A 27,960-nucleotide genomic window follows, 5' to 3' on the forward strand; every position below is an offset into this window, starting at 1 on the left:
TCTTGCTGGACTCCCAGAGTTCATCAAGATTCTGTCTCCTCCTCCTCCTCCTCCTTTAACTTACCCCAAACATGATCAATAAGGTTCATGTCTGGTGACTGGGCTGGCCAATCCTGGAGCAGCTTGACCTTCTTTACTTTTAGGAATTTTGATGTGGAGACTGAAGTATGAGAAGGAGCGCTATCCAGCTGAAGAATTTGCCCTCTCCTGCGGTGTTATGTAATGGGCAGCACAAATGTCTTGACACCTCAGGCTATTGATGTAGCCATCCACTCTGCAGATCTCTTGCAAGCCCCCATACTGAATGTAACCCCAAACCATTATTTTCCTTCACCAAACTTGATTAATTTCTGGGAGAATCTTGGGTCCATGCGGGTTCCAATAGGTCTTCTGCAGTATTTGTGATGATTTGGATGCAGTTCAACAGATGATTCATTGGAAAAATCTACCTTCTGGCACTTTTCCAGATCAACTAGAAGTCAAGTATTGTGCTGCACTTACAACTGAGAATGATGACAAGACTTTTGTCAGGTAGTGTACACACTATATGTATATTTAACTATATTGTCAACTTTCTAGTGAATTCAAAGTGTAAAATTTCTTACCTGTAGGCCACGACTTTACTCACTCCAAATGCACCGACCAGCAAATCTGTAAAAAGAGTAAAATGAACTTGGGTGCAGAACGAACACGATATGATACAGAAAAACGTGTTGCAGGAGAAAGAAGAGGAAAGGTAAAGAGTGGCTGGATCATAAAGCTTCAAAGGCAACTACAGCTGGAAGTGATTTGGGCCTCCAGCAGACTCCATCAAAGATTCGCTGAGCCATTTCTCATTCGACCAACCTCGCATCTTACATCACCTGCCGTCCCTGAACAGAGTCAAAGAGAAACCCCAGAGAGCCACAGAGAATGTGTGAGCCTTTCATTTCATTTCATTCCACTCAGAGGTGCACAGAGCCACATCTGATTACAGGAAAGGCAAATACAATCCGCTGAATGGTTTTACTCTTCTCCTGATGAAGGTGAGCATGATAAACCTATATGAGATTTTAATGGGATGCAGTGCCAGCATCACAATGTACTTTAAGTGCATTATGGCCTCGCAAAGCGGTGCAGTAAGTTTGTAAATCTAATGAGAATTAAAACTAATCAATTACTGACACAGAACATCACAGCAGTAACTAAACTGATTGCTAATTCTTGGTCTTGATGGTTGACATCAAGTCTGTAAAAGTTTGACAAAACAATATTGTAAAAGAAAATTCTTAAAATTGGAATGTTCACTTTTCCTACATTTTGATTAGAGAAAAAAAAACACAAATTACTTAACTAAATAAGAAAAAAAATTATGAGAAAAGGCAAAAATGTAAAAGACGTCAATTTAGAAGACGTTAATTTAGAAGACGTCAACAAATGTGATTAAATTAAACAAGCTAATTAGATTTTCTGTTCAAACCTTTATTTCAAATAAATTAATATTCTTATTAAACAAGGATTTAATAAATTGATCAAAAATGAGAGTAAATGTAAAGTACATTTTTAGTACATTAAGTTCTTTTCATTTTCATATGTGAAAAATTCGTCACGTAAACAAACCTTTCTTCTGTCTGTTGAGTATTCATTAATTAATCCATTCCGAAAAAACAAAACATTTCAGAGTCATTTCAAGCAGAGATACTTTGTTCTGCTCTCTTCTCCAAAGTAGAAAAAGAAAGAGGAATAGGCTATATATTGTGTTCATCCAGTACTGCATAGAGAGGAAGGAAGAGGAAGAAATCAGTGGAATTTATATACACTGCTTGAGATACTTCACACATTCACGTACGAAAACAGCAGACCATGATTTCTATTATAATGTCTATTAGCAGTACGTCAAATGTATGGGCACACACACACACACACACACACACACGCACACGCACACACACACACACACACACATAGGGGTTCTAACATGTCCGCCACATTCCGTTTTGATTTTATGTACTCTGTTTGTCATAAAGTTATCTTTAGCTCAAATGACTGTACTCTGTATTTGCTTTTCACCAGTGCGGTGGCTCTCTGAGCTGTAAACTTATTTGCATGCGAAAAAAGGAAAAAAAAATAAAATAAAAAATCGAACACGGTTAAAAAATTTTTTTATGATGGATGAAAGGTTTGGAGAAAGTGTGTCGATACTATTTACACAACGTGAGGTTGAATTAATTATTTCATGTGGGAAATTTCAGACAAAAATTTCGGATTAAGAGTGCGATAACCTTAACAGCATTTAAATAATTTTAGGTTGAAATAAATGTTTTTGTTGTTTTTTTGTATTTTCAAGATTCCTGAAAGAATCTTGGTATCTACAACAATATTAAACAGTGCAGCAGTTTCAATTATTTGTAATTAATTATTTTAATTATTTCAATTATTTATGTAAATAATACACATTTCACCATGATCACCAAATCAATATATTAGAATAATATCTGAAGGATCATTTGGCACTGAAGACTGCAGTAATGCAAAAAAGATATCTGGACTGTAATATTTTAAAACATTATTATTTGATCTGTCATTCATTCATTCATTTTCTTTTCGGCTGAGTCCCTTTAATAATCCGGGGTCGCCACAGCGGAATGAACCGCCAACTTATCCAGCACGTTTTATGCAGCGGATGCCCTTCCAGCCACAACCCATCACTGGGAAACAGCCATACACACTTATTCACACACACATATATTACAGAAAATTTAGTTTACTCAATTCACCTATACCACATGTCTTTGGACTTGTGGGGGAAACCAGAGCACCCGGAGGAAACCCACATGAACACGGGGAGAACATGCAAACTCCACACCGAAACGCCAACTGACCCAGCCGAGGAAGTAAACGTGCTATCCACTGCGCCACCGCGTCGCCCTATTTGATCTGTATTAATTAAAAAAATGCAGCTTTCTTTGTAAAACATAAAATTATACAGATCCACCTAAAAGCATAAAGCAGTCTGCTCATTATTCAGGCATATTCACGAATATATGTAATTATTTTTTAAACTAATTTAACAGGTAACAAATGCGTAAGGAACAGATTTTTTTAAAATCAGCACCTTACTTTTAAAACAACTCAGGCTCATTCTGAATTTTTTTTAGCAGTTTTTGTTTTCACGAATCAACCAGAGGCCGCTGTGTACGCTTTTTGAGATCTCAAATTTCTCTCGTGAGTGCCATTCGCGCCTGCTGTTCTTGCGTAAATCCACCAGAGGCCACTGTTGGCTGACTGACTGAATGACTGACTGACTGATCGACTGACCCACCCTCCTCCTTTCCTGAACCCAACCAATAGTGTTTTCAAAAGCACTGACTGACCCCCCCCACCCACTTCCCTGAACTCAAACAAAGTGTTGGCAGGCATGAACCCAGAAAAAGAAAAGTCCTCATGGCCGCCTGATTTTTACCACGTTTTCAGATTTTACCACATTCTCACCCTGTTATTTACTTGTTTATTCAATTTTTTGCCTTCTGTTTTTATCTTACATACTTTCTGTAACCGTTCTTCGTCAGACTCCAACCGTATTGTTGTGGTCAACTCCGCTCTGCATCATAAGTCCTGGACAAATTGTTTGTTTTAAAGACGAAATGCAGCGATACGTACATAACTCACAATCCCCAGAAATGTATAAAGGGCTACGTTTTCAGAATGAGCGTATGTTCTTTTAAAAGCATTTAAAGCCAGAAATCTTATATAACAAACATGGTCAAACATAACATGAGCAAATATTCATCTCTGCACAGACGCCCCACCTCATGTACCTGAGGAAAGTTGGAAATGTTGACTGTATGTGTGTGTGTGTGTGAGCGAGCAGTCTGTTGCTTCCTCTCTGGCCTCTGCTAAAGCTATAACCATCCATTCATCTCTGACATCTCATTAAACGAGTATGTATAACCGAAGTGAACCAACATAAACCATTGCAAAAAGAGCCGCGTCTGACACCCGCTCGGACAATATTACATTATTAGACGTCTTATTGCTTTGGTGGTGAAAGACTTTTTCTGATAAGTCTAGAATTTCAAAAAGAAGCCCATACTAAACTTTAACCTTCACACAAGGCCAGTTTGATTTGGTCTTTCATCAAACCAGAGGCGAAAGAACAATCTCTTTACTCACTTTCTGAATTGCATTAAGCATTAATAGGAAGGAAGAGTATAAATGACTCCAGGAGGGATGCTTGCAGTCAGGCAAACTCACAGACTCAAATGCAGGAATTTTCCAGAACAGCTCCAGCAGCCTAATGAGTGTTCAGAGACTGTGGCTTTGATTCCTGTTTCACTGAGGTCGATTGCTGGCTTTGCTTTCCAGCAGGTCTTGCCTTCAGGAACGAGATGCCTCTGGCAAAGAGCCTGCCGTAAAGCAGATTCAACGGCTTTTGGTATTGAGTCAAAAAACACACCTCGAACACAATGGACAGAAACACGCATCCTAACTCCAACTGACAGACGCACACACACCCTGAAGACCTGAGCTCTCACCTTTTATCTGAGAAGCAGAGATGATGACAAAATAATTCAATCTAGCACATCTGGAAAGTCCATTGGAGAGCTTGACTTCCTCAGAAAGGCAGTGAGGTGTAAACGTGTGGGTACTGCAATAGTCAACCTCAAAATATTCAGGTCGAAGCCTCCGGCCACCGCAACACAAGGGTCTTAACCACACCAATAGGTTAATAGGAGGTGGAATGATGGAGGACGGGGATGGAAGAAGCTCAAACACTCCAGGTTTAATGAGGCTGGAGTCTGTTTTAGTCATCTTCGTCAATCTCCTATTGCCAGTGAAATGCGGGAAATACAGCCAACTATTGCAATCTGCTCTTTTAAATCCAGATCTGAATTTCTCTCTCATTTCACCTGATATACAATCGCACATCCATCTTTTCCCATACAAACAAAATGAATATATATATATAAAATCTGAACTGCACTCCTCCCTGTAGATGCCTGGATGGAAATGTGCTTGATCGGATTGGGAGTAAATGCAGGTTTTGGAGGACTTACTAAAGGGATCTATGGCCACCCAAGTTTCTAAAACATTTCAAATGGGTCCTGAATGTAACATCCGTTTCACACACGAACAACATGGTTTTTTTGGAATAAAAAGTGGAGATATAGTGTACAGTGGAATTCTGACTGCAAACTTTTCCAACTACTTTTGTCTAGGACTGTATGAGATGGTCTTTGTCTGCCTGAAAACTCTGGAGCGGTTTAATTCTGCTAAGAAAGTAATCCAATCCAAGGACCAACAAGTGAAGTTTATTCATAAAATGATTTTCAGAGGATCACTTTATGATTGCTCACGGCAAGTCCTGCATTATTCAATTTATGATTAATCAATCTGAGGATCCCTAAGTTTCCATAAATAACCTAAGTTCCATACCATAGTCATCTTCATTTTAAAGAATCCCCCCTTCCTCCCCTATCCCACCTCCATTCCTAGCTGGGTGGCACAGCAAGAACGTCATTGTTTCTAGTCCTTACCAGGCCAATCAACATTTCTGTGCGAAGTTCTCCCTGTGCTCGCGTGGGTTTCCCCATGGGTCCCCCGGTTTCCTCCCACATCCAAAAACATACAACTTAAGTTAATTGACTAATCTAAATCAGCACTATAGGCGTGCTCCTAGTAAGTAGTTATATCTTCATAGCAATCTCTTACTGCACACTAGCTTCAAACAGCAGGGGAGTTCTCGAGATCTACCTGAGCTCCAACTCCCCTCTCGCCCAGCAAACGGGAGGAAGCCCTGGGCTCGAGGATCTTAGGAGCTCAGGGCTCTTGAAACCAAACTTTATTATGATACTGTACATAATGTGATATTTTCCTTGCTTCTAAAGCCTAAGAAATGAATTTTGGGTGACTTGACATCGTCATCAATTTTGTATAATGTGACATCATCACAAACTCGACACAAAGAAATGTGCAAACACAAACCATCCAAAAACAAAGAGGCAAATGATGCTACTGATGGAATGATGTTTTTGAGCCATGGTTGCAGATCATCATTTAAATATAGTGGGTTTGGTGTCTTGTGTCACAAGTCCAATGATGCTGGTAGTGTTGATTCAAGTTAAGGTAATGATACGACTCGCATGGAACCTCACCCAAGATGGTACAAAAAAAGTACCGGAATACAGTGGATAAGGCTCCAAAAGCAAGCCACACTAAACTAAAGTCCCTTTAGGGCAAGTCACTTCACTCTTGATTTTTGAATGGGGAAACATCAAATTCTCCAAAATTTCTTGCCAAGTTTATGATTAAATTTCATATTAGGAATCACCAATAAAATTAAACAACAACTGTCTCTTAAGTTTAATTTCTAAACGTTCTAATCACACAAAATCTGCCGAAGCTCACAGCTGGTCCAAGCTCCTCCTAGGAGATTGGCCAGTGTATAGCGATCGCTGATTGACTCCTGTACTAGGCGGAGTTTCATTCGCCATGCTGACTGTTACACTTTTCTTCACTTACCTTGTACCCATACAAGTAACACGTTTTGTGTATTCTATAGTCTTTGACTAAACTAACCTATGCTGTTTTATGCCTTGGAAAAGCACCTTTAGTTCTCTGTCCAGTATTGTCTATATACAGCATACAGTTTTGTTTTTTTTCTCACCTCCATTTAGGACGTGGTCTTGAGTGTGGAAATGCAAACAATAAATGTCAGTGATCTGTGTTTTATTTCTCTCAGCAATGTAGTTTTGTTCCAGTTCAACTTTAGTAAGGAGTTCTTACGCTAATGAAGTAATTGTTTGTAAATGTGCAAAGTGAGCATGTCTGTCTTGTGTTCTGTCTGAGAATGATGCCTAAAGCAATGGGCAGGAAATGCGGACTACCTAATCTCCACTGCTGTTTAAGTAGGTCATGATGATTGACCTATGACCTTAACCCCTGCATTTAACCACAAAGTTCATTCTACCCTGCACACCAACCCCAAACCACACACACATACAACTGAAAAAGCATTTGAATGAAAAAAAGGTACATAGGACATAAAAATGAATACTAGCTTTAGAAATAAAAAAGAACAACCTACATAGACACAATAAAAAGTCTTTTGTTGGGATGCTAAAATAGGTTACATCACTACAATGACATTACATTTCTGCATAATATACTTGTCATGTCACCTTAAGTCTCAAACAAACCTCCTTTCCAAGAGTCTGCTCTGACTGGTCAAATTTCCCAGTCAGCTGTGATTGGTCTACGGCTTATGCATGTCAGAAACTAAACTCCTATTAGCATATACTCAGCAACTGTAAACATTTCAGGACAGTAATGAGGACATTGATTTTACCATACCAGTTTGAGCCCAACTTCAATGGCAAAAGTTTAGAAGAACTTGGGTTGATCAACCCAAACCTTCAACACAAGCATGAACATTTCTCAATCAGGACATTTCTCAGTACGACAAAGTGAGGTTATACTCACTTTGTGGTACACTATGAGATGTTATAGCTGCATAATTAATGTAGCTCAGACGGGATCTTTAAAAATTCTTTAAACAATTATCAAATATTTGCAGTACTAATTTTCAAATTTTCTTTTACACCGTTAACCAAATTTCAACATTCTGAAAACGTACTTCTATCTACATTTCTGGACATCACGAATTATTTAGCCAGAAGTACATATAGCTGCATTTTGTCTTTAAAATGACTGCTACAGGGCAGTAGGACGCCGTTCCTTTTCACGCTTACCAACTGACCTTTATCTCCGCACAGGTGGCTTTCCCACTGTTAACAGTTTGTCCAGTAGCTTGCCATGTATGTCGCCGCAATTGAGATGCAAAGTTGACCACGACAATGAGGTTTGAGTCTGGTGAAGAACAATTCCAGAAAGCGGGTAAAACAAAAACAGAAGCCAAAAAATAAAACAAGTAAATAACAGGGTAAGAATGTAGTAAATTCTGAAAACGTGGTAAAAATCAGGCGAAGGCTTTTCTTTTTCTGGATTGCTTTTTAAAACACTGTCAGTTAGTTTAGTGAAGTGGATAGGCGGGTCAATCTGTGCTTTTGAAGACACTATTGGTTGGGTTTAGGGAAGGAGCAGGGTGGGTCAGTCGATCAGCCTGTCAGTCAGTCAGTCACTTGACAGTGGCCTCTGGTGGATTTACGCGAGAACAACAAGTCCGAATGGAGAGAAATTTGAGATCTCAAAAAGCGTACACAGTGGCCTCTGTTTAGTTTACATTACATTAAAACAGCTACGTATCATCACATTTTCCAAAGACCATATATTACTCACACATATAAAAAGCACATTACAAAAACCCATGGGAACATCTTAAGGAAACTAGTGGTGGATTTTGACATTACAGCACCAGCACTACAGGAACCAACCAATTTACACAATTTCTGTGCCCTGTGTCAAACACATTGCTGGACATGCATACAGAACAACAGTGATATACTGAAGCTTGTTGCATTCTATGATTGACTCTGATCAATGATTACTGAAGTTTCTGAGAGAAGAGACAGGAAAACCTGCAATCCGTCTTTCACTTTTCGTTCCGGGTCTGTTCAACATCACCGCGTGTGCATGTGTACACCTGTGTGTGATTGTTCTGCCATCCACTGATGTGTTTCATGTATGGAAAAGATCTGCTTTTATTAGCGCATATTCAAGATGACAATCCTGTCGCCATGAAAGAACAAACTCCCACACACACTCATTCATGCAACACACACACATGTGCCGGACCATCTGACTTCCTGTCTCTTTAAAGAAAGCATGTGACAGCATCTGCTTTGATGATTTCCTACAATGCCATTAAAATATGAAAGCGGAGATTAAAGGACAGAAAGAATGAACACACTGCTCTGTTTTAGTTGAAACAGGCTTGAGGCGTTACAGCAGAGTTTTGGCTTCAGCAACACACTGGATGTTTCTAAATGAATCAGTTAATTCATGTTTCTGTTAGTCAAAACAAGATTACGGCGCAGCTGTGATGGATTGTGAGAACATGCGGGTCTGTGTTGTCCTGTAAGCTCTGGATATTCACTCGGGCAGTTCGTATCAATATAAACTAATCCACAAACAGCATCTTAAGCCTAGTTGGGATGCTCACAATAATAATCTCATGGTTGAACCGCATTGTCTTCAATTTTCAACAGAACAGTGAGATCCCAGGCTCTGCAGTCCAAATACAATTCAACTGGATGTGATGTGCATAATCTGCATTTTTATGGACACTGCAATAAAGCAATAACTCATACTTTTAAAATGTGATGTAAACACTTCAGATTGAAATTGCACCAGTCAGATGTTGTGATGTCAGACTAATTAGACTTAGATAATGCAGCACATATACACATTAATCAAACTACAATCTGCCTCATATATTTGTTTACGCGTTGTGTCATGTGAACTTGAACAGACACACAATGACTGTATGTAACTGATTATAACTTCATGACATCAGGGGCGCTTTGAAAGATATGTTATGCTAAATGGCAAAGAGTTTGTAGTGTTCATTACTTTTGAACACACACACAAAGTAAACTACCATATAAATGTTTGGGGTCAGTAAGTTTTATATTGTTGTTATAGATTCTGCAAAAAAAGTATTATTGTCCACCGTTTAATATTATTGTCTAGCTTTAATATTGTTTTTATTTTCCTTGAAAGCACTCTTAAACTTCTCATTTGAGTAAAAATGAAACTGTATCGGGCGACGCAGTGGAGCAGTAGGTAGTGCTGTCGCCTCACAGTCCGACACAGGTGCTCCGGTTTCCCCCACAGTCCAAAGACATGCGGTATAGGTGAATTGGGTAGGCTAAATTGTCCGTAGTGTATGAGTGGGAATGAGTGTGTATGGAGTTTTCCCAGAGATGGGTTGCAGCTGGAAGGGCATCCGCTGTGTAAAACATATGCTGAATAAGTTGGCGGTTCATTCCGCTGTGGCGACCCCAGATTAATAAAGGGATTAAGCCGAAAAGAAAATGAATGAATGAATGAAACTGTATCAAAATGTTGTGCTAAAAAACATCTTCCAGTGAAGAAAAATTATTTAATTATTTTGTTTCTGACCATACTGCCATTTCTTTCAGTACAAAAGAGATAGAAAGCTGTTTTGCATCTCAATTAAATGTCTTTTTTTAATATTTGTACTGGAAAACATAACAAAAATACTAAAATAATTTAATATCTCTATGATAGTTTTATTTATGATTTATTCAGTGCAATTTAGCATACCTTTTTAAACATTATAATATGAAATGTTTCTTGTGCACCAAATGAGCATATTATAGTCATTTATAAATGATCATATGACACTGTATACTGGAGTAACAATACTGAACATTCTACTTTTTCATCACAGAAATAAATTATATTTTAACGACTATAAAAACAACATGGCTATTTTAAAATTGTATTAATATTTTACAATATTACTATTTATACTTTATTTTTTTTCAAATAATTAAAGCAAGGGTGGTACAGTGGTTAGCACTGTTGCCTCACGACGAGAAGGCCGCTGATTTGAGCCCCGGCTGTTCTCCGAGTTGGCGTGGGTTTCATCCGGGTGCTCCGGTTTCCCCCTACAGTCCATAAATATGCGCTATAGGTGAACTGAATAAAAGAAATTGCCGTAGTGTCAACCCAGCCTCATTCCGGTTATGTACCCCTATATACATTTCTGGAGAGAGCAAAATACGTCTAAGGAGCTTTTTTGCAGTTTTTGTTTTCGCAAATCCACCAGAGGGCGCTGTGTTTGCTTTTTGAGATCTCAAACATCTCTTGCAAGTACCATTCGCGCCTGCTCTTCTCACGTAAATCCAGCTGTTGACTGACTGACTAAAATAACTGACTGACTAATCAATCAACCGATCCCCTCACCCTCCTCCTTCCCTAAACCGAACCAATCGTGTTTTAAAAGCACAGGTTGACCCACTTCCCTAAACCCAACCACTGTGTTTTAAAAAGCAATCTAGAAAAAGAAAAGCCCTCGTCATATTTTCATCACGTTTTTCAGATTTTACCATATTCTTACCCTGTTATTTACTTGTTTATTTTATATTTTGAGTTTTGTTTTTGTCTTTCCTGCTTTCTGGAATCGTTCTTCACTCCAAACCCGTCGTCATGGTCAACTTTCCTCTGCATCTTAAGTCCGCCGACGTACGTGTCGAGCTACTTGACAAACTGGTAACAGTTGAAAAGCTGTCCACATGCAGGTAAGCAGTCAGCTGTAGAATTCATTTTAAAAACGAAATGCAGCCATACGTACTTCTGGTTACATAATTCACGATTTCCAGAGATGTATAAAGGACTAGAAATGTTTTTTAGAATGAGCCTATGTTGCATAGTGTATGAATGAGTGTGTGATTGTGAGAGTGTATGGGCGTTTTCCACTAATGGGTTGCGGCTGGAAGCATCCGCTGTGTAAAACATATGCCGGAATAGTTGTCGGTTCATTCCACTGTGGCGATCTCCCGATGAATAAGGGACTGAGCCAAAGAAAAATGAATGAATAAATAATTAGAGCAAGCAGAAGAGACTTTTTGCTGAAAAAAAAAATCGTACCAATCCAAAACGTTTAAACAGTAAATGTTTATCCACCTTGAGAAGTAGTTCATCACCTCAAAGGAAGCTTTCATTTCCAAATAAACATTTTACTGAAAAAAACATGCAACTGCTTTAACATCCATGATATTTCCTTTCCTCGCAGATGCTCAGAAACACCTGGGTCTGTTTGTCATTCAGCTGAGAGAACCAGAGCTGAACCCTTGAAACTTCATCTGGAGGCCAGTCAACATCTGCCACACAACCATCTCTGTCACACACACTCGCTATAAATAGCTTGTTCAGTCACCTGCTAATGTTTATCTCCACAGTCTCAAAGTGATCGACTTTAAACTATCTAAACGTTCATTCAATAAGATGTGACCTTCTCAGGTAAACTCCAATTGACTGAGCTCAATGAAAACAAGCTGCAACATCTGACATGAACGCAGGATTTGACCTGATTCATACGGCAGAGGGGATTCTAACATTTTATCACCCTCAATGGAAAACTGTTCTGAATAAAAAATGATAAATAAATTGTAATAAACACAGTAAGAAGAAAAATATGCAGAAACAATATCCCTCCATAAAAGGAGACAAAAGGCGGTAGATAAAATAAACACTTTTGAGTGGAAATACATGCACATGACCAGCAGACTGACCAACAATATGACTCAACCTGGATCTCTCAGTTAAGTATTTTGCTATTTTTCTTCTTCCTTTTCCAACATTTCATTCCTCCTACATCTCATCTCCCTGGCTTACAGCTCCTCAGCATGATTGTCTTAACAGAAACTTGCGTGAACAGAGAGAGAGAGGAAAAGACTGGAGTTTTTTTCTTTACTCACCAGGGTACTGGTTGTTGTCGAGGTCAGAATCTCCGCGAAGGGTGAATCCAAAGCCTGCTGGGATGCCAGATGAGGCCCAGTCGCCTTTCAGCACTTGAGAAGGCTGTAACATCAGGCCGGATTTCTGCCCGTTATAGATGAAGACTCTGCCACCACGATCCTCCCCAGCGAATGGAGCCCCAATAGCCACATCTGGGTAACATAGAAATACGTATTTTATCAGCAGTGGTGGAAAGGGTACTGAAAAATCATACTCGGGTACCATTACTTGCCTAAAAATGTAGTGCAAGTAGAGTAAAAGTAGCTGTTGTCAATATTACTCAAATTATGAGTAAAACCCTTTCAAATGTACTCAAGAGTAGTGAGTAGTGAGTATTACGCTGTAAAAAGCTGATTCATTTACATGTAATTTGTGGATGTGTGTAAACGTAACATTCTGTAGTGCAATTTAATTTAGTTATTGCCCAGCATCATAAGCGTTAGTATTAGGTTAGATTTAGGTTGTGATGTCAGGTGAACAAAATTCAAGTCTAGCCAGTGTACACATTTGGTGTGTAAACAGTTCTGTCAGGATTTAATAAATGTGCAGTGAAGAATTACCATTGATAGGGCATGGACAGTTATTGTTGCACCTGATACTATTGAATATGCTTTTGTAGGAATTTCTCTTTCAGACATGAATGTTATAGGAGTATTTAAATGAATCACGCAAATTTAATTTACTAATATTTGTGCTCTCAAATTACTGGTATTTGTGCCACTGGTTTTATTTAACACCTAATAAAGCATGTATTAAATTTTGCACTTAGAATGGCTGCAGATGTTGTTGCTATAAGAGGCACTGCAGAGAACAGAGAGTGCATGGTGGAAGGAAAAATATTTTTCCACACATATTAAGTAATTTGAAATGCAAGGAAGAGGGACACATTATTTGAATACATTATTGTCTGCCAAGCCATGCTACTTTTAATTTGCTTTAGGAATTGAAAGACAACTTGGAACCCATATCTAGGAAGAGTCATGCAATTCAATGACTATCAAAACTTCTTGCAACCATTAATTTTTGCTCCTCCAATTCTTTTCAATGATTTCTTTAGTTGGGATTTCACAATCCACTTTTTTCCTGCATTATTTGTGGTCCCATTTTTCCAGAGACAGTGCAGTTTTTCTGCTCTCTTATTAGTGTCCCACGAGAACAACCTAATCAGGGGTTTGATGTAATTAATATTGGTAATTTCTCTACGCACCCTCATTTGTCTAGCCCCCCTTCCCCCAGTAGAGAACAAAAGTCAAGGCAATCCCCCACACATTATGACCATCGACTCTGCTTATGTTAGGTAAATGAGATGTTTACGCTTGTTCTTTTTATTCAGCATATTGTCAGTAAATCACCAGCAGAAATATCCATACCCTTTAATGCTGTTTTTGAATTAAAAGTTGCCCTGTTTGGTAAATCAAGTCAATTAAGTCATATTTGTGAGATATAAAATATTTGTGATATATAAACTTGTGTTATTTAATGGTTTGCCATCTGTTAAATTATTTTAAATGCAAAATGTGTTAAAATCTGTTCATTTTCCGTTCATTATCCGGCTTTTTCTGTACTCATTCGCCAAGTTATAGACAAGTCAAAACTAGTATTGCTCTTTGCAGCACAATATTTCACCAATTTTTTGTCAGTTTTAACACATTACATCCCTTCACTTTGAATCTGTCACAGGCAGATATAAAGAACACAAGCAAGAGTGAGATTATGTGTGTGCCTGAAATGACACGGACATATCTAATAGCTCAAAGCATGGATTAGCTATATATATATATTTTTGCATATTTTGCAAGATTTATCTCCATCAGCTACCTGCTAAAGCACATGTCTTTGTCCTCAAGATTACACAGAGGAATGAAGGCTCCAGCAATTGTCGCAGATTCACTAATAGTGTTTGAGGGTGGCACTGGCACATTTATTTTGAATGGCCATTAGAACTGACTGAATCTACAAGTGCATTAAACAAGTTTATTGCTTCCAGCCAATCAGAATCAAAGAAATGCACTAGACCATTAAATAATTAAATATACTATGTAAAAAAAAATAAAGGGAACACTTGGAGTTACATTGTGTTGTTTAAGTGTTCCCTTTATTTTTTTAAGCAGTATATAAACTCTGATATAGTCGCAATCGTGAGAAATGGTAATAATGTGACATATAAAGCCTCAGTTGTCATATAAAGTCCTTTGTGAGATGTATAAAGTCACAATTGTTAGATATAGTAAAAAACAGCTAGCTATTAATTTGCAACATGACATAGAAAGCTTCAATGACATAGTGATTTATTGTAAAATCGTAATACTCAAAAAATTATGTTTGCTATTCATTCAAATTACTTTGTCAAAATGAGCTGAAACAACACAATTCTTGAGTTTTTGGGCCAACTTAATTGCTTTATGCTTAATTCATTTAAATTTGTAAAAACTAACTTAACCTAATTCCTTCATGCTGTCCAAACACAAAGCAATTGTGTGGAACCCAGGATTTTTTACAGTAGAGATTGCCATTTTGACCTAAATAATTAAGCTATTTAGTTGCTATTTGAGATTTAAAGTTGTAACAATCAGATATATAGTCACAATCAGGGGCGAGGCAACCGGGGGACGGGGGGATATGTCCCCCTCACTTTAAGAGCCAAACCATTTAGAACCCCCCCCCCCCCCCCCACCCACACACTTTTAAAATGTCCACGCCCCTGGTCACAATTTATTAAGTAAAGTTCCAATTGAGTGCATGCAACAAACATCTGTATAAGTCCAAAAAAAATTAGATAACCATGTCACATTAATTGTATGTGTGAACTTTGTATACAGAAACAGTTTGAGGATATTTCTGCATTTTAAACATTGAAATGGCATAATGCATTACTGTAAGAAGGACAATGTATTGTTCATAAAATATTTTCTGTTTTTAAATAATAATAATAATAATAATAATAATAATAATAACAACAACAACAACAACAACAACAACAACAACAACAACAACAACAATAATAATAACAATGATAATAATAATAATAATAATAATAATAATAATAATAATAATAATAATTACAACAATAATAATAATAATAATAATAACAATAATAACAATAATAATAATAATAATAAACTTTAAAGAAATGCTTAATATTAACCATGCGTTTCTGTTACTGTATTAAAACTAAGATAAAGGAATCAGATCTTTAATGCTTAAAAGTGATATGAATTGGATTTATACTGTTATTCCACACTAACTGGACATTTACCGTTCTTCCACATTTGACTTATATAATACACAATAGCTTGATTTTTAATACTGACACTGAAAAATCTCCTCAGAATCGATCAGCTTTTGTTGTCCATCTTCAAGTAAAAGAAATAAATAAATAATATAATGTTCACAATCTAAATGAAAAAATCTTATTACTACTTCTTATTACTTCTATTAAAATCTTATATGGTTCTTCGTGTCAAGGCCTCAATTTAAGATGTAATGTCTAAATCCCAAGATATTATTATAAAGATATACGTTTTCATTCTGTGATGAAGAGTGTGATATAGTTTCATTAGCAAGATGCAAAGTTAAAGAGTGAGGTTTTTAAAGTCCTGTCTCATTTACAATCTCCATACCCACAGCACCAGGAAAACCAGGATCCACACTAAGTGCTCTACATTTGGCTGTGCTCCAGGTTGTCATTTATCATTTTTTATTGATTATTTCAGCGCCTGCTACAGTAGAGAGGAACAGAGCGATGCTTTCATGTTGAAGAACAGAGAAGGATACTGAAAAAAGAGACTAATGATTTACACATAGCTCCGTAGGGAAGGAGAGCTCCTTTCTCCTCGGCACCAAGGGGCTATTACAGAACAATAACAGACTCATGCTCAAGCACAAGTCCAAGTCCACTACCGCATGGCCAATAAATCTCCAGGGTAGGGTTATCTGTTCAAGTGCTCCTCCTGCCAGCGCCACTGTTCAAGTCATTAACCTACATTTGGGCAGCGATGCATTCACACAAGGAGGAAACTACAGAACCAGAGAAATGCCCACTTAGAGGCAGAGGAGGAGAGAAACAAAGCAACTGAGGGGATGTTGGAGAAATAAAGATCTGTGTAAAAGAGATCCACAATTCTTTGCACGACTTCCTAAAAGTCCCTAGGGGTGAATGAATGATCTAGAAATATTGATGAAATTTGAGTTTGATTTGATTTAAAGATGTTTAGTAATGAACTATTTTCTTAAATATATTTGCAGTTTAAGGCAAGTGATGTTACACAGAGCAAAGAATTTTTCACAATTTTTTCTTAATAAAAGTCTCATTTCTTCAACTCAGGCTCATTATGGATATGTACCCCTGTATACATGGCTGGACAATGTAAAATACATCCCAGGAGGTACGTTTTTTGGCAGTTTTTGTTTTCGTGAATCCACCAGAGGTCGCTGTGCATGCTTTTTCAGATCTCAAATTTGCTCGCAAGTGCCATTCGCACATGCTGTTCTAGTGTAAATCCACCAGAGGTCGCTGTCGACTGACTGACTGACCGATCACCCCACCCAGCCCCTTCCCTAAACCCAACCGATAGTGTTTTCAAAAGCAACCTAAAAAAAAAAAGCCCTCCCTCCTGCCTGATTTTTACCACATTTTCAGATCTCACCACGTTCTTACGCTGTTATGTACTTGTTTATTTAATTTTTTGCCTTTTGTTTTTGTTTTACCTGCTTTCTGGAACCATTCTTTGACCGTTTCTTTAACTGTTCATTTGCTGACATACGCAGCGAGCCACTGGGCAAACTGGTAACAGCGGAAAAGCTGTTCACAAGGAGGTAAGCAGTGGCTTAGGTAGGAGGTAGCACAAAAAGAAACATAAGCCGTCGGCGGTGTCATACCACTCTGTAGCATTCATTTTAAAGACAAAATGCAGCCATATACACATAATTCGCGACCTCCAGAAATGTATACGGGGCAATGTATTCACAATGAGCCTGTGTTGTGTTTCTTTCAGTTTGGCTGAAATAAAAACCTTTTTTACATATCTAAATACTATTTTAAAGGTTAATATTATTAGCCCGCTTAAGAATTATTTTTTTTCATAATTGGCCATGAAACTGTTGCCCGATGACTTTTTTTAATCAACCTAACTTGCCAAGTTAACCTAGTGTCCTTTCACACCTGCTGATCGACTGTATTGTTCTGAAACGGGGATTAAAATGGTTACAATGTTTATTTTTGATGTTGGCGCGGTTTGCTTTCACAAGGCAAAGTTTCTAAACAGACCAAAATAGTTAAAACAAGTCACATGCAAGCAAACTCTCCTCACATTGGGCAGAGTTACACAGAAAAAATATCAGATCGAAATTTCAGCCAATTTTCCTAACAGATAAACTATCGTTAATATATTTTAACATGCTTTCACTTTCACATTCGACATGAAACGCACATTTCAAAATTCTATCTTCATATAGCCGTATATATATGCCTATTACATTGCCATAAATCACTGTGATATAGCCTGGTTTGTTAGTTCGTTGGATCGTATTGCTTTCTCACTAAAATCAATCCGCTCCAGAGTTTGTTTCAATCGAGCCGAGACCCCCTCATTCAGGCAATCTCGAACTGATTGATTTGGTGCGGATCCGAGTGTGATTGCGGGTTTTACATATGCCAAACGAACCGTGCTAACTAGGCAAACGAGACAGGTTTTGAAACAAACGTCTAGGTGTGAAAGCACCCCTAATTAACCTAGTTTATTACATTAAATTGTACATTAAGCATACTATCAATATCTTGCAAAATAACTAGTAAAATAGTATGTACTCTCTTTATGGCAAAGACAAAATCAATTGTTAAAAATTAGCAACTACTTTTATAAACCACAACAAACAATCCAAAATTGCAAAGACAACAAAATGACTAAAACCAATAAAGCACCAATAGAGATCACAATATCTGCACGTTAAACATAATTATTTTAAACAACATTTAACCAGGATTTTAAATATTTTTTACATTCATCAATATGGTTGCTTGTAGTTTAATTGACTTGACAGATGTTCTTCATTCACTTCATTAGTTTGCTTGCACTGTTTGTTACATTACTATTTGTTTGCAAACCTCTCTCTTTTGTTTAGTTAAAATCAAAAGAAGGATCAGCTTTGCTTAACCATTCTTAGGCCACATCATGTGACATCTGATCTTTTTTAATATATGTATTGTACATATTTAAAAACTGAACATTTATAAATCTGACAACCAACTGGGATTGAAATAAAAGTTGCAGAAACAATATGTACAATGCAAGCAACTGATCTGACGAAGAATGGCCTCATGATCAGCATTCACAGTGTACCCAGACTTTTTGATTAAAGAGGAAGCAGTTTTGTCCTGTTGCATGTCTCAGTCGCACTGTTGACACGACAACTGCAACTAAATGGTCAAAAACAATAATAATGTTGTTGAGGATAGTTGTGTCTGCTGATAACCTTGTGAGCAGCTGAATTTGGCCCACAGGTCGGACTTTAAGTATCACGATCTACATTCTCACCCTATTATGAAAACAACTGACGAATGGCAAAGATTGGAGGAAAACAAAAGGATAAACTGATACAGAATAGAAAAAGAGAGTGAGCCCATGACTAATGACTGATCTGAGAAGAATGTGTGCTCATGGAAAACTTCTAAGCTAAGCAAACCGTTTTGAGGTAGACGGCAAAGAAAAGTTTAATTACACTTAGAAAAATAAAATCATCGCCACAAGAAAGGCCTCATTTCCGTCCACCGGACCACCATGTGTGTGTGTGTGAGTGGGAAGTGTGTGTGCACGTGCGTCAGTGTATGTAATAATGCTCTGTTTCACTGTTTCTCTTGGGCGAGTTCCTCTCTATAAATATCCGCCTCATGTTTTTGGTGTTTCTTGATCATTTCCTTTTCCTGTTTTCTGTCAGTGGGCACAGTAGTTGGCACAATGCCAGAAGACCCTCAGCATTAATAGTCTGATGGTTGATGGAAAGGAAAGTATAATAGATATGAGAGAGAATTCATTATGACACTTTACGAGATGCTTAATTGTGTGGCTTGGCTTTAAGCGACTGCATACATATACGACATGCCACATGAGGAGAGAAACAGACATTTTACAGACATGAAAAACCACTAGGTCCAAAAATAACAGACATACATCATAAAGTCATGACATAGGGGCTGACCTCATTCCATTTTCTGGCAACAATTGAGCTGAATAATAAACTCAGATATGCATATTTTTGAAAATAAATGGCTATTTCCACTCACTGGCCACTTTATTAGATAATCTGTTCATTAACTTAAATATCTCATCAGCCAATCACATGACAGCAAATATCTTAAAAAATATTAAGTGGACTTATAAATATCTAAAAAATTAAATACATACCTGAAATCCAATAATAACATTTATACATATACATATATTCATACTTTCAGGCTTGACTATTTAGATACAGGTTGTTCATTTTATGTTTAAAATCATTATCATGCTATCTATAATTTTTTTTTATCCAAAGCAACATATAGGTATGCAATTTCAGTCATTTCAGAGGTGATTCCTTACATAAAACTATTACTTTTCATGTTTTAAAATATACTATTAAATAAGATTCAATGTATACAATGTATAAGTCACGAGCATCAGTGATTCAGGTTTGCAGATCGCTTGTAAACATGCACCATCACCCGGACTACAATTCTGTCACCTTATGAACTACAAATCCCGTCATGCACCTCCCACACACACCTGTTTCCAGATGACTGATGATTACACCCACAAAGGCTGATTACACAGACTATATAAACTGTTCACATTCCCTCACATATTGCTGAGTTTTGTTATTGTTACACTACAAAGAGTTTCCTAGTCTAGTCTTTCGTTGTTCCTTTACCGTTGCCTTGTTTTTGTTGTTTGCAGCCTGTATCGCCCATTTGCCTATGACTTGTGTCTACGCTTCTGGATTGCCCTGTATGTACCTGCTTGCTCCTGCGATTGACCATTACCTGTCTGATGATTCTAAATAAAGCTGCACATGGATTGAAACTCTGTTGTCACCCGACTCCCCTTTGGTTACAGTATATACAGTATACACATTTTAAAATAGTAAAACAGTATGAATGCTGTATTAGGAAATACAATAGAATAATTATACTCAATGCTTCTTGGATGTTATTCTTATAATATCAATCCAAAGATCAGATGGAGCCTATACATACTCAGTCAACAAAGCCTCACTAAAAATGCTTGAAAATGGAGAAAAGAGAGGTATTTTAATGCCAGGTGTACACAGCTATGTTTCTTCCTTGTCTATCTGTGATATGATCAACTAAAAGGCATCTAAATTACAGAATTAAACTATTTATTATTCACCAAAGACATGGATTCAGTTAAAAACTTTCTTTACAACTCAACTGAGAATTAACTGAGCAATTAACTTAACGTTTTTATCTTGGATGGTCTGATGCTAAGTAAATTAACAGTAAATGCTTAAATGCATTAAGTGCTTTTAATGCAGTTCTGAAGGCAAAAGAGCGTTCAGGTTAGGTCTGCAAAATATATTGTTTCACCATCGATATCACAATGTGTGCATTCGCAATAGCAACATCGCAAAAATATGCAATGTCCAGTCTGAATTGTAGTTGAGCAGGAGCTTCAGAATTGTATTTAATCACTGTATTTATATGATTTTTGCAAAAAAAAAATGTTTTCATTTCAAACATTTCAAAGCGAAAACAAAATTTTTCACGTACCCCACTGGCAGATAATTTCCTTAAAACAAGCAAAATACTATAAATTTTCACTGAAAACTAAGCAATATTTTTACTTTTGCCTTTTTATTTCTTTTTTGCATATTTGGGCAAGAAACAAGACAATTTTGATTATTATCATTATGATTATTGAATTTATGTACAGAAATACTGTTAGACTCTAGAAAGTCATCAAATAGAACTGTTCAAACCATCTTCTGAAACTGTATTCATATCGCAATATCACAGGAAAATGAAATATCGCAATATCAGATTTTTCCAATATCGTGCAGCCCTAGTTCAAATCACTTCTTGCGAGGTGTACCTAATAAAGTGGGCAGTATGTGTGTGTGACACTGGAACAACAAAACTGTACAAACCAAAGTCCCAGCAAAGCCACCCAAGCCACTCAAGCTATGCAACTGACTATACGACAGGATAATTCATATAGCAGAAGTGAAACACCCACACGTGACAAGTGTCCCTTCATCACATTAGTGCTGCCATATGGCCAGTGTAACAAAGATACAGCATGTGATATCAGATTCATTATGACTATATCACATATTGATTAAACCATTGTTCTCCAAAACTCCTCAACAGCATCATCTCATAATGCGATACTTCTATATAGCCATAAAAAGTGAACACAGACCCATGAATAATCCAACAAGCATACAGTAAATCAAAGTGGGTTTTGCTCCCATTGAATTCTTACTTGAAACACACAGACATTATATATTTAGAATACTTAAGCACACAGGCATTTTGTACAAGTTTTAAAATCTTATATTACAACATCTTTCTGTAAATCAGAGGATCAGGTGGCTTATGACTCATGTATGAATATCATATTCTCATCTAACTTTCAACCAAATCAGTGCCAATTTAAAATTACAGTGACTGATCAGATCATGTTGCAGAAACATATGGAGCTAATTTATAGGTTATATGCGCATGCACACATACACACACACACAGATCTGTACAACAGCAACTCTCAGTTTCCAACCGTCTTAATATGCCTGCAGTGATAGAGATGATATGTGGGTGATTAGTCTGGTCTGAACTCCACCCATGAACACCTGTTTCCTTTCAGATACAGGATGAGCTCTTTCAAAAATTCATAATAAGTAGAGAAATGCTGCCATGTGATGAGTGGTGATGAGAATTGGAAAAAAAACTGAGAGATAGATTTAATTTTACATTTCCCAGTCAGGCAAGTAGTTCAGACTTTAAAAAAGTATACAAACGGCCTAACAGCACGACTGAATTAAATATATTGCTGCAAGATAAAATGTCCACATATTAATTTAAATATATAATAAAAACATAAAACTTGGTGTATTTAAATGTATATTTCTGTTTTATTAAGTTGTAAAATATAAGTTGTTGAAACAAAATTGTATTTTTTATGGAATAGGAGTTTTTTAAAACCATTTTGCACATACCATTTGCATAAATAATATTAATAATACTCATATTTACAATTATTATATTATATTATATTATATTATATTATATTATATTATATTATATTATATTATATTATATTATATTATATTATATTATATTATATTATATTATATAGAAATTCTGTAATTTTTGTATGGAGCATTAAAAAACAATAGTTATTTGTAGCGATTGGATGCTGACAACGGACGTGCAAATCCACATGCAGTTTATTACCAAGAAAATCTTGCAGGCAATGGTCACAAGCAGGAGCATAAAAATAATTCAAAAAGCAAGATCAAAAACAGGTGAAAGGTAAAAATGGCTGACACAAAACGGGCGATTCGACAGTGTCGAGATCCCAAAGCGCAAGTGTTACGAAACACTGCACCGAAGTATGATCCAAAACACGTATAATCCCAGGTCACATGACTAAAGCGATTTGAAGCATCTGACATTTCAGAAGGATTTCGAGATGGTTGTTGCTAGATCAGGTATGGTTGAGGCCGGAAGTTAATAAGAATTAATTTTATTATTTATAAAATGTTCCCATTTATTGTATATTATTAACATCTAGCATTACCCCAACCCAAAACCCAACCATCACAGTACTGTAAAAATACTAATTATTTTTATACAGTGTTACAAAAATAACGCTACATTGATGTGCATATCTGCAGCTGTATCCTCTCTAGACTTTACCTTTCGAGATCTGACAAATCTGTGTTTGATTGACAGGGTCGGGAAAACCCTCAATTTCATGTAGCAAGTGTGTTGTAAATGTCCTGAGTTCGAATCACAACTTGCACAAATGCTCAGAAATTGTCACTTGATGTACTTTAATAATGTTCATTTTTTATGATCAAAACAAGACATGTTTATACACAAAGTGTTTATTGGGATGTCAGACCAATGTTAAAACAAAACACGTTACAAGAACAGAGTATTTAAAAACTAATGTCTATAGCATCACCCTGGATTCGAACCCAATATCTCTGCATGCTAGACAGGAACTCTCACCGCTCCACTAAATCACCTGAAATATCAATTCTACAATATGGGGTATAATTCCTTAATTTGTGTAACTGGTTATTTGCTGAAGCTCTTTCAGAGTAATACATGACCACTAGGTGTCAATGTAGAGTAGGATTTTGAAATGTTTCGACGCATTTGCTTCAACTGTTTCAGTGTTTCATGAAAACTTGCTCTGCCCACCACTAGCGAAAGGTCAAGCTGGGTGGAAAAGTATCAAAACATGGTAAACAAGCGAAAGGTCAAAAGCACCGGAAGACTAGAAAAAGGAAAAACCGCTTTGTAACTTTAGCAAGTAAACAAGACTCAGCAAAGTGTCTGTGAAAGTGAGTGGTATATATAGCAGATGTAATCAGCGAAGATGAGTTTCAGCTGTGTGTGTGAGTGTCCGGATTATTATCAGCTGTGGCAGAAGTTGGTGAGTGTAAAGAGTTCTGGGAGTTGTAGTTCATTAGAAATACCCGAAATAATCTCAGCCAAGAACACACAGCTGCTGGCGTAACTGTATAACAACAGTTATAAGTATTTGTGTATGAATTGATTTTATATTAAGTATTTTAATATTAATAAATTTCTTAAAATTTTATATAATAATATTTTTATGGTTATATTTTTTGCAATAATACTGGTTTGACCAGCAACAGGAATATTTACCAAGTGACCTCAATATGCAGTCTCAACAAATCAGTGGTTGACACCCAACTCTTCACAGGAACATGCAGACAAGGGCAACAAATCACTAATTTTATCCTTCCTGACTGCCTAAGAACTGTGACTTTTATGTGTGTGACAGAGTAGCAGGATATCCTACACAAAAAAACAAGTAGGAAATGGGTGTACATTTTAATTCTGCCTTACTGACATTAGAAAAACTCACAACACATGCAAAACAACAGCTTAAACGTGCATTATATAATCACTTACCAAGATAGCCATCCTGGTTAATATCTCCAAGAGGAGCGATGGCACTTCCATAGCGGCCGAACAGGTGCATTCCAGTGAGTGTGATGGGAGGAGAAAAGAGAAGCACATCCTCTTGCAGATATAAATACACCCGGCCCACCTCTCGAGGCTTACTCTCAAACTCACGGTCCATATAGAGTGGAGCTCCAACTAGCACGTCGTCTAACCTGAGTGAGCACATAAAATCACAAATATGATACAAATCAACTTTTTATGATACAATGCATTTAAGCGTCACATAAGTCCCATAATTATTGGTGTTACTCTGGTACCAAATAGAAATTTCCTCAATATTCTGACCTATCCAATTCACTTGGCAGGATGTCAGATGAAGGATAAAGGCATGATCCTTTCAGCAATAGTAAGATAAGCTGGCCATTACAAATTCTAGAAAATCTAATCTTTTTCAGAGTAAGGGATTGTTCACATATTGCGTCTTTTGCATGCTCAAGTTTGTTATTTCAAATGGAGATGCAAGGCAAGCACACACAAATACAGAGTGATGTGGTCACAACGTGTTTGCTTTTTCAGCAAGTTGAAAACATCTAAACTTTTCAGAATGCTGCTGGAGAACCATGAATCATGTGAGAAGAACTGACAAATCAGCTTTAACCTTTGTATGTACTATACACATTTCAGTAATATTGGTAGACTACCTCAGACTCAAACATGGGTTGTCTTTGTTTTCATCTTAATTGAAACAGAACTACATCATTGGTTTGTCAGTGGTGGCTTCAAGCTTTGTGAAATTGGTAGAGGAAGTGGTATGCCTTGCATTTTCACACATAGTTTTCAATGCAATATGTAAATGGCCACTTATTGGATCTCATCATAGAGTGTCTTGATATTTAGGAGAATTTGAACTGAATGCTCACTCTGCATTGACCAAGCCTGTTATCAAAAGAAAGAAAGAAAAGGCTAGACTGACTTTTGCTGAGAAGCCTGTTGAATGTTGACAGAGAACTGGACCAAAGTTCACTTTACTGTAGTTATGAAAGCAATTTATTTGGTTTCTATGGCAAAAATTATGTTCGCCATCAAACTGGAGAATGACTGAACCTAAGGTGTGTAAAGACGTCAGTGAAAGTGAAAGGAGGATGTCTCTTAGTATGGCTAATGGTTTGGCAGCAGGATTTGGGCCTCTTATACAGCTACATAGCACAGTGAATGCAAATGTTTAACAGAAGCTCCTTTGCCAACATGCAATCCAAACCTGACTGAAAATCTCTGGGAAATCCTTGGTAACAAAGATATGGTTAGGAAAGTACAGATGTGCTAAAGTCAGTCAGATCAAGGCTTTGTGAAAGCCTGTTCACTTCCTATTCATTTAACACTGCTAAAATTAGTTGTAAATTTTGTTCATGCTACGATTATTGCGGTTTTCTAATTTTGATAACAGTTTTTATCCTAGTGTCTCAGTTTTGTTTCAACATAGGCTCATTGAGAAAACATACCCTGGTGAACATTTTTGAGAACCGATAAATACCTGCTCATAGGTACTTATTGCTGCATTTTGTGCATAAAACCCAACACCATGTGGCTGCACCTCTAACTGCTTACTTCTGTATTGCTGGCTTTTACAACGAGACTGGTTTGCTCTGTAGCTCGCTACATGCGGTGCCAGACTTGAAAGGTAAAAGCGGAGGAGATTGGGGTTCGATTCCAATCAATGACGGTTTCACAAACCCGGTACAATGAAACAAAATCCAAAAAAAAGCGCATGAGGTTGCAGTAGAAGCATGCATTTACGATAGCTTTTCTCTTCTAGCTTTTGAAAACTAGCAGTTGAATTTAGGGAAGGGGTGTATGGGTCAATTGGTATCAAGTTGATATTATGCACAAGCCGACTGGTGCATTAGAAAGACATTAACATTCACAGAACTGTACACAGCAGCCTCTGGTAGATTTATAAGAAATGACAGACAAAAAACGTGCCACAGTAACGTATTTGAGATTGTCAAAACTTCACGCGACACCTAGTGGATTTGTGAAAACTAAAACTGCAAGAAAACGTAGTGCGGGGTACATATTTGTCAGTTCTCAAAAATATATCAATGGCCACGTATTTCCAATAAGCCTATGTTGTTATTTTGTAAAACACTGTTGCTGTATTATTTCAGAAAAAAAGCATTTATAAATCGTTCTATAAATTTAATCTCCATTGTGCATGTAGTTGTAATAAATATGTTTGACTTGGAAACTGAACGAATGGTTAGCAACTGAATAAAGACTTGTAGCTTTATAGTGAATGTCTGAAGTCAAAGTATCACACTTGACTTCACCCTTGAGGCTCCAAGACAGCAATATATACAAAAAGTGCACAACTGAACCGTTGTAAAATACAAGCCATCAGAGCAGACGGAGACGAGCCAGCACATGACAGTATCATGCCAGGGGATAAAGCATAAATCTTATAAATGCTGAAAATCGAAAACAGAGACATATTGCTTGGAGATATGTGTTTAGAAGTGTGTTTTGGACCGATGGAGGAATACCAAAATGTTCCTGCAGTTTAGAACAGGGCATTCTGAGAATAATCGGGTCTAAAACCAACAGAGATGGTGGCGGTGTTCCATGATAAATTGGAATGAAGCATTGTATAAAAATCTGTATTTGTACTTCTCAGATCTAAGATAACAGACACAACCAAGTTGTGCTATTTGATATCTAAAGATATATCTCGATGATTTATGCGCTTCAGCATTGGGTAGTCGAAATAACAGAAATGATACATCGACTTCAACACCAAAGACTAATTGGCGCAGTTTCCAACAAATGAGGCATTTCAATAGCTATACTGTAAGTGTAATGAGCTGTAATTCACTCTCTCTGTGTTGAACATTGCTGCTTTATCATTTAACTTCTCTTTGTATGCATACATTACTGATTTACTGTGTATTCAACCATGTATTGTTGGTAAGAAAGCTTTTTTTTGGTTAATGGCATAAGCACATGTCAGCATTTCAGACAGAAGAGAAGGAGCTTTGGCGCTGTAGTTGTGTCAGCAAGATTTCGTATCCTCATAAGACTAAATTAGAAACAAATTTTACATATCAAATTTCCCTCCTGGACAATGCAGGCATTTAAACAAGGGTCAAGTAAACCTGAGCGTATTGCAAGAGTCTAAACAAAGCCAAACTCCATATAAAACCTGATGGTCCTATTCATATGGTTTATATGGTTCTAAATAGCTCTGCATGTAACTAAATACAGCATGGCCTGGTAAATTGAATTAGCTCAAAACAAATAATGCTGGCAGATAAGAAAGCCTTATTTGAGTGCAGACAGACCGTGAGGGACACATACATACTGTGTGCATAAATACC

General features: G+C 37.0%; 1 protein-coding gene across 1 annotated transcript in view; it reads right to left on the minus strand.

The window, feature by feature from the left end:
• Nucleotides 1-27,960, minus strand: part of itga8 (integrin, alpha 8) — a 139,279-nt gene that overhangs the window by 72,095 nt on the left and 39,224 nt on the right. Inside the window, exons 12-14 of the mRNA XM_056474916.1 lie at nucleotides 24,596-24,801; nucleotides 12,387-12,578; nucleotides 606-651 (exon numbers count right to left, since the gene is read on the minus strand). Coding sequence (XP_056330891.1) covers nucleotides 606-651; nucleotides 12,387-12,578; nucleotides 24,596-24,801 — 444 coding nt within the window. The remainder of the gene's footprint in view (nucleotides 1-605; nucleotides 652-12,386; nucleotides 12,579-24,595; nucleotides 24,802-27,960) is intronic.

This window comes from Danio aesculapii, chromosome 16 (genome assembly GCF_903798145.1).
Source record: "Danio aesculapii chromosome 16, fDanAes4.1, whole genome shotgun sequence".
NCBI lineage: Eukaryota > Metazoa > Chordata > Actinopteri > Cypriniformes > Danionidae > Danio > Danio aesculapii.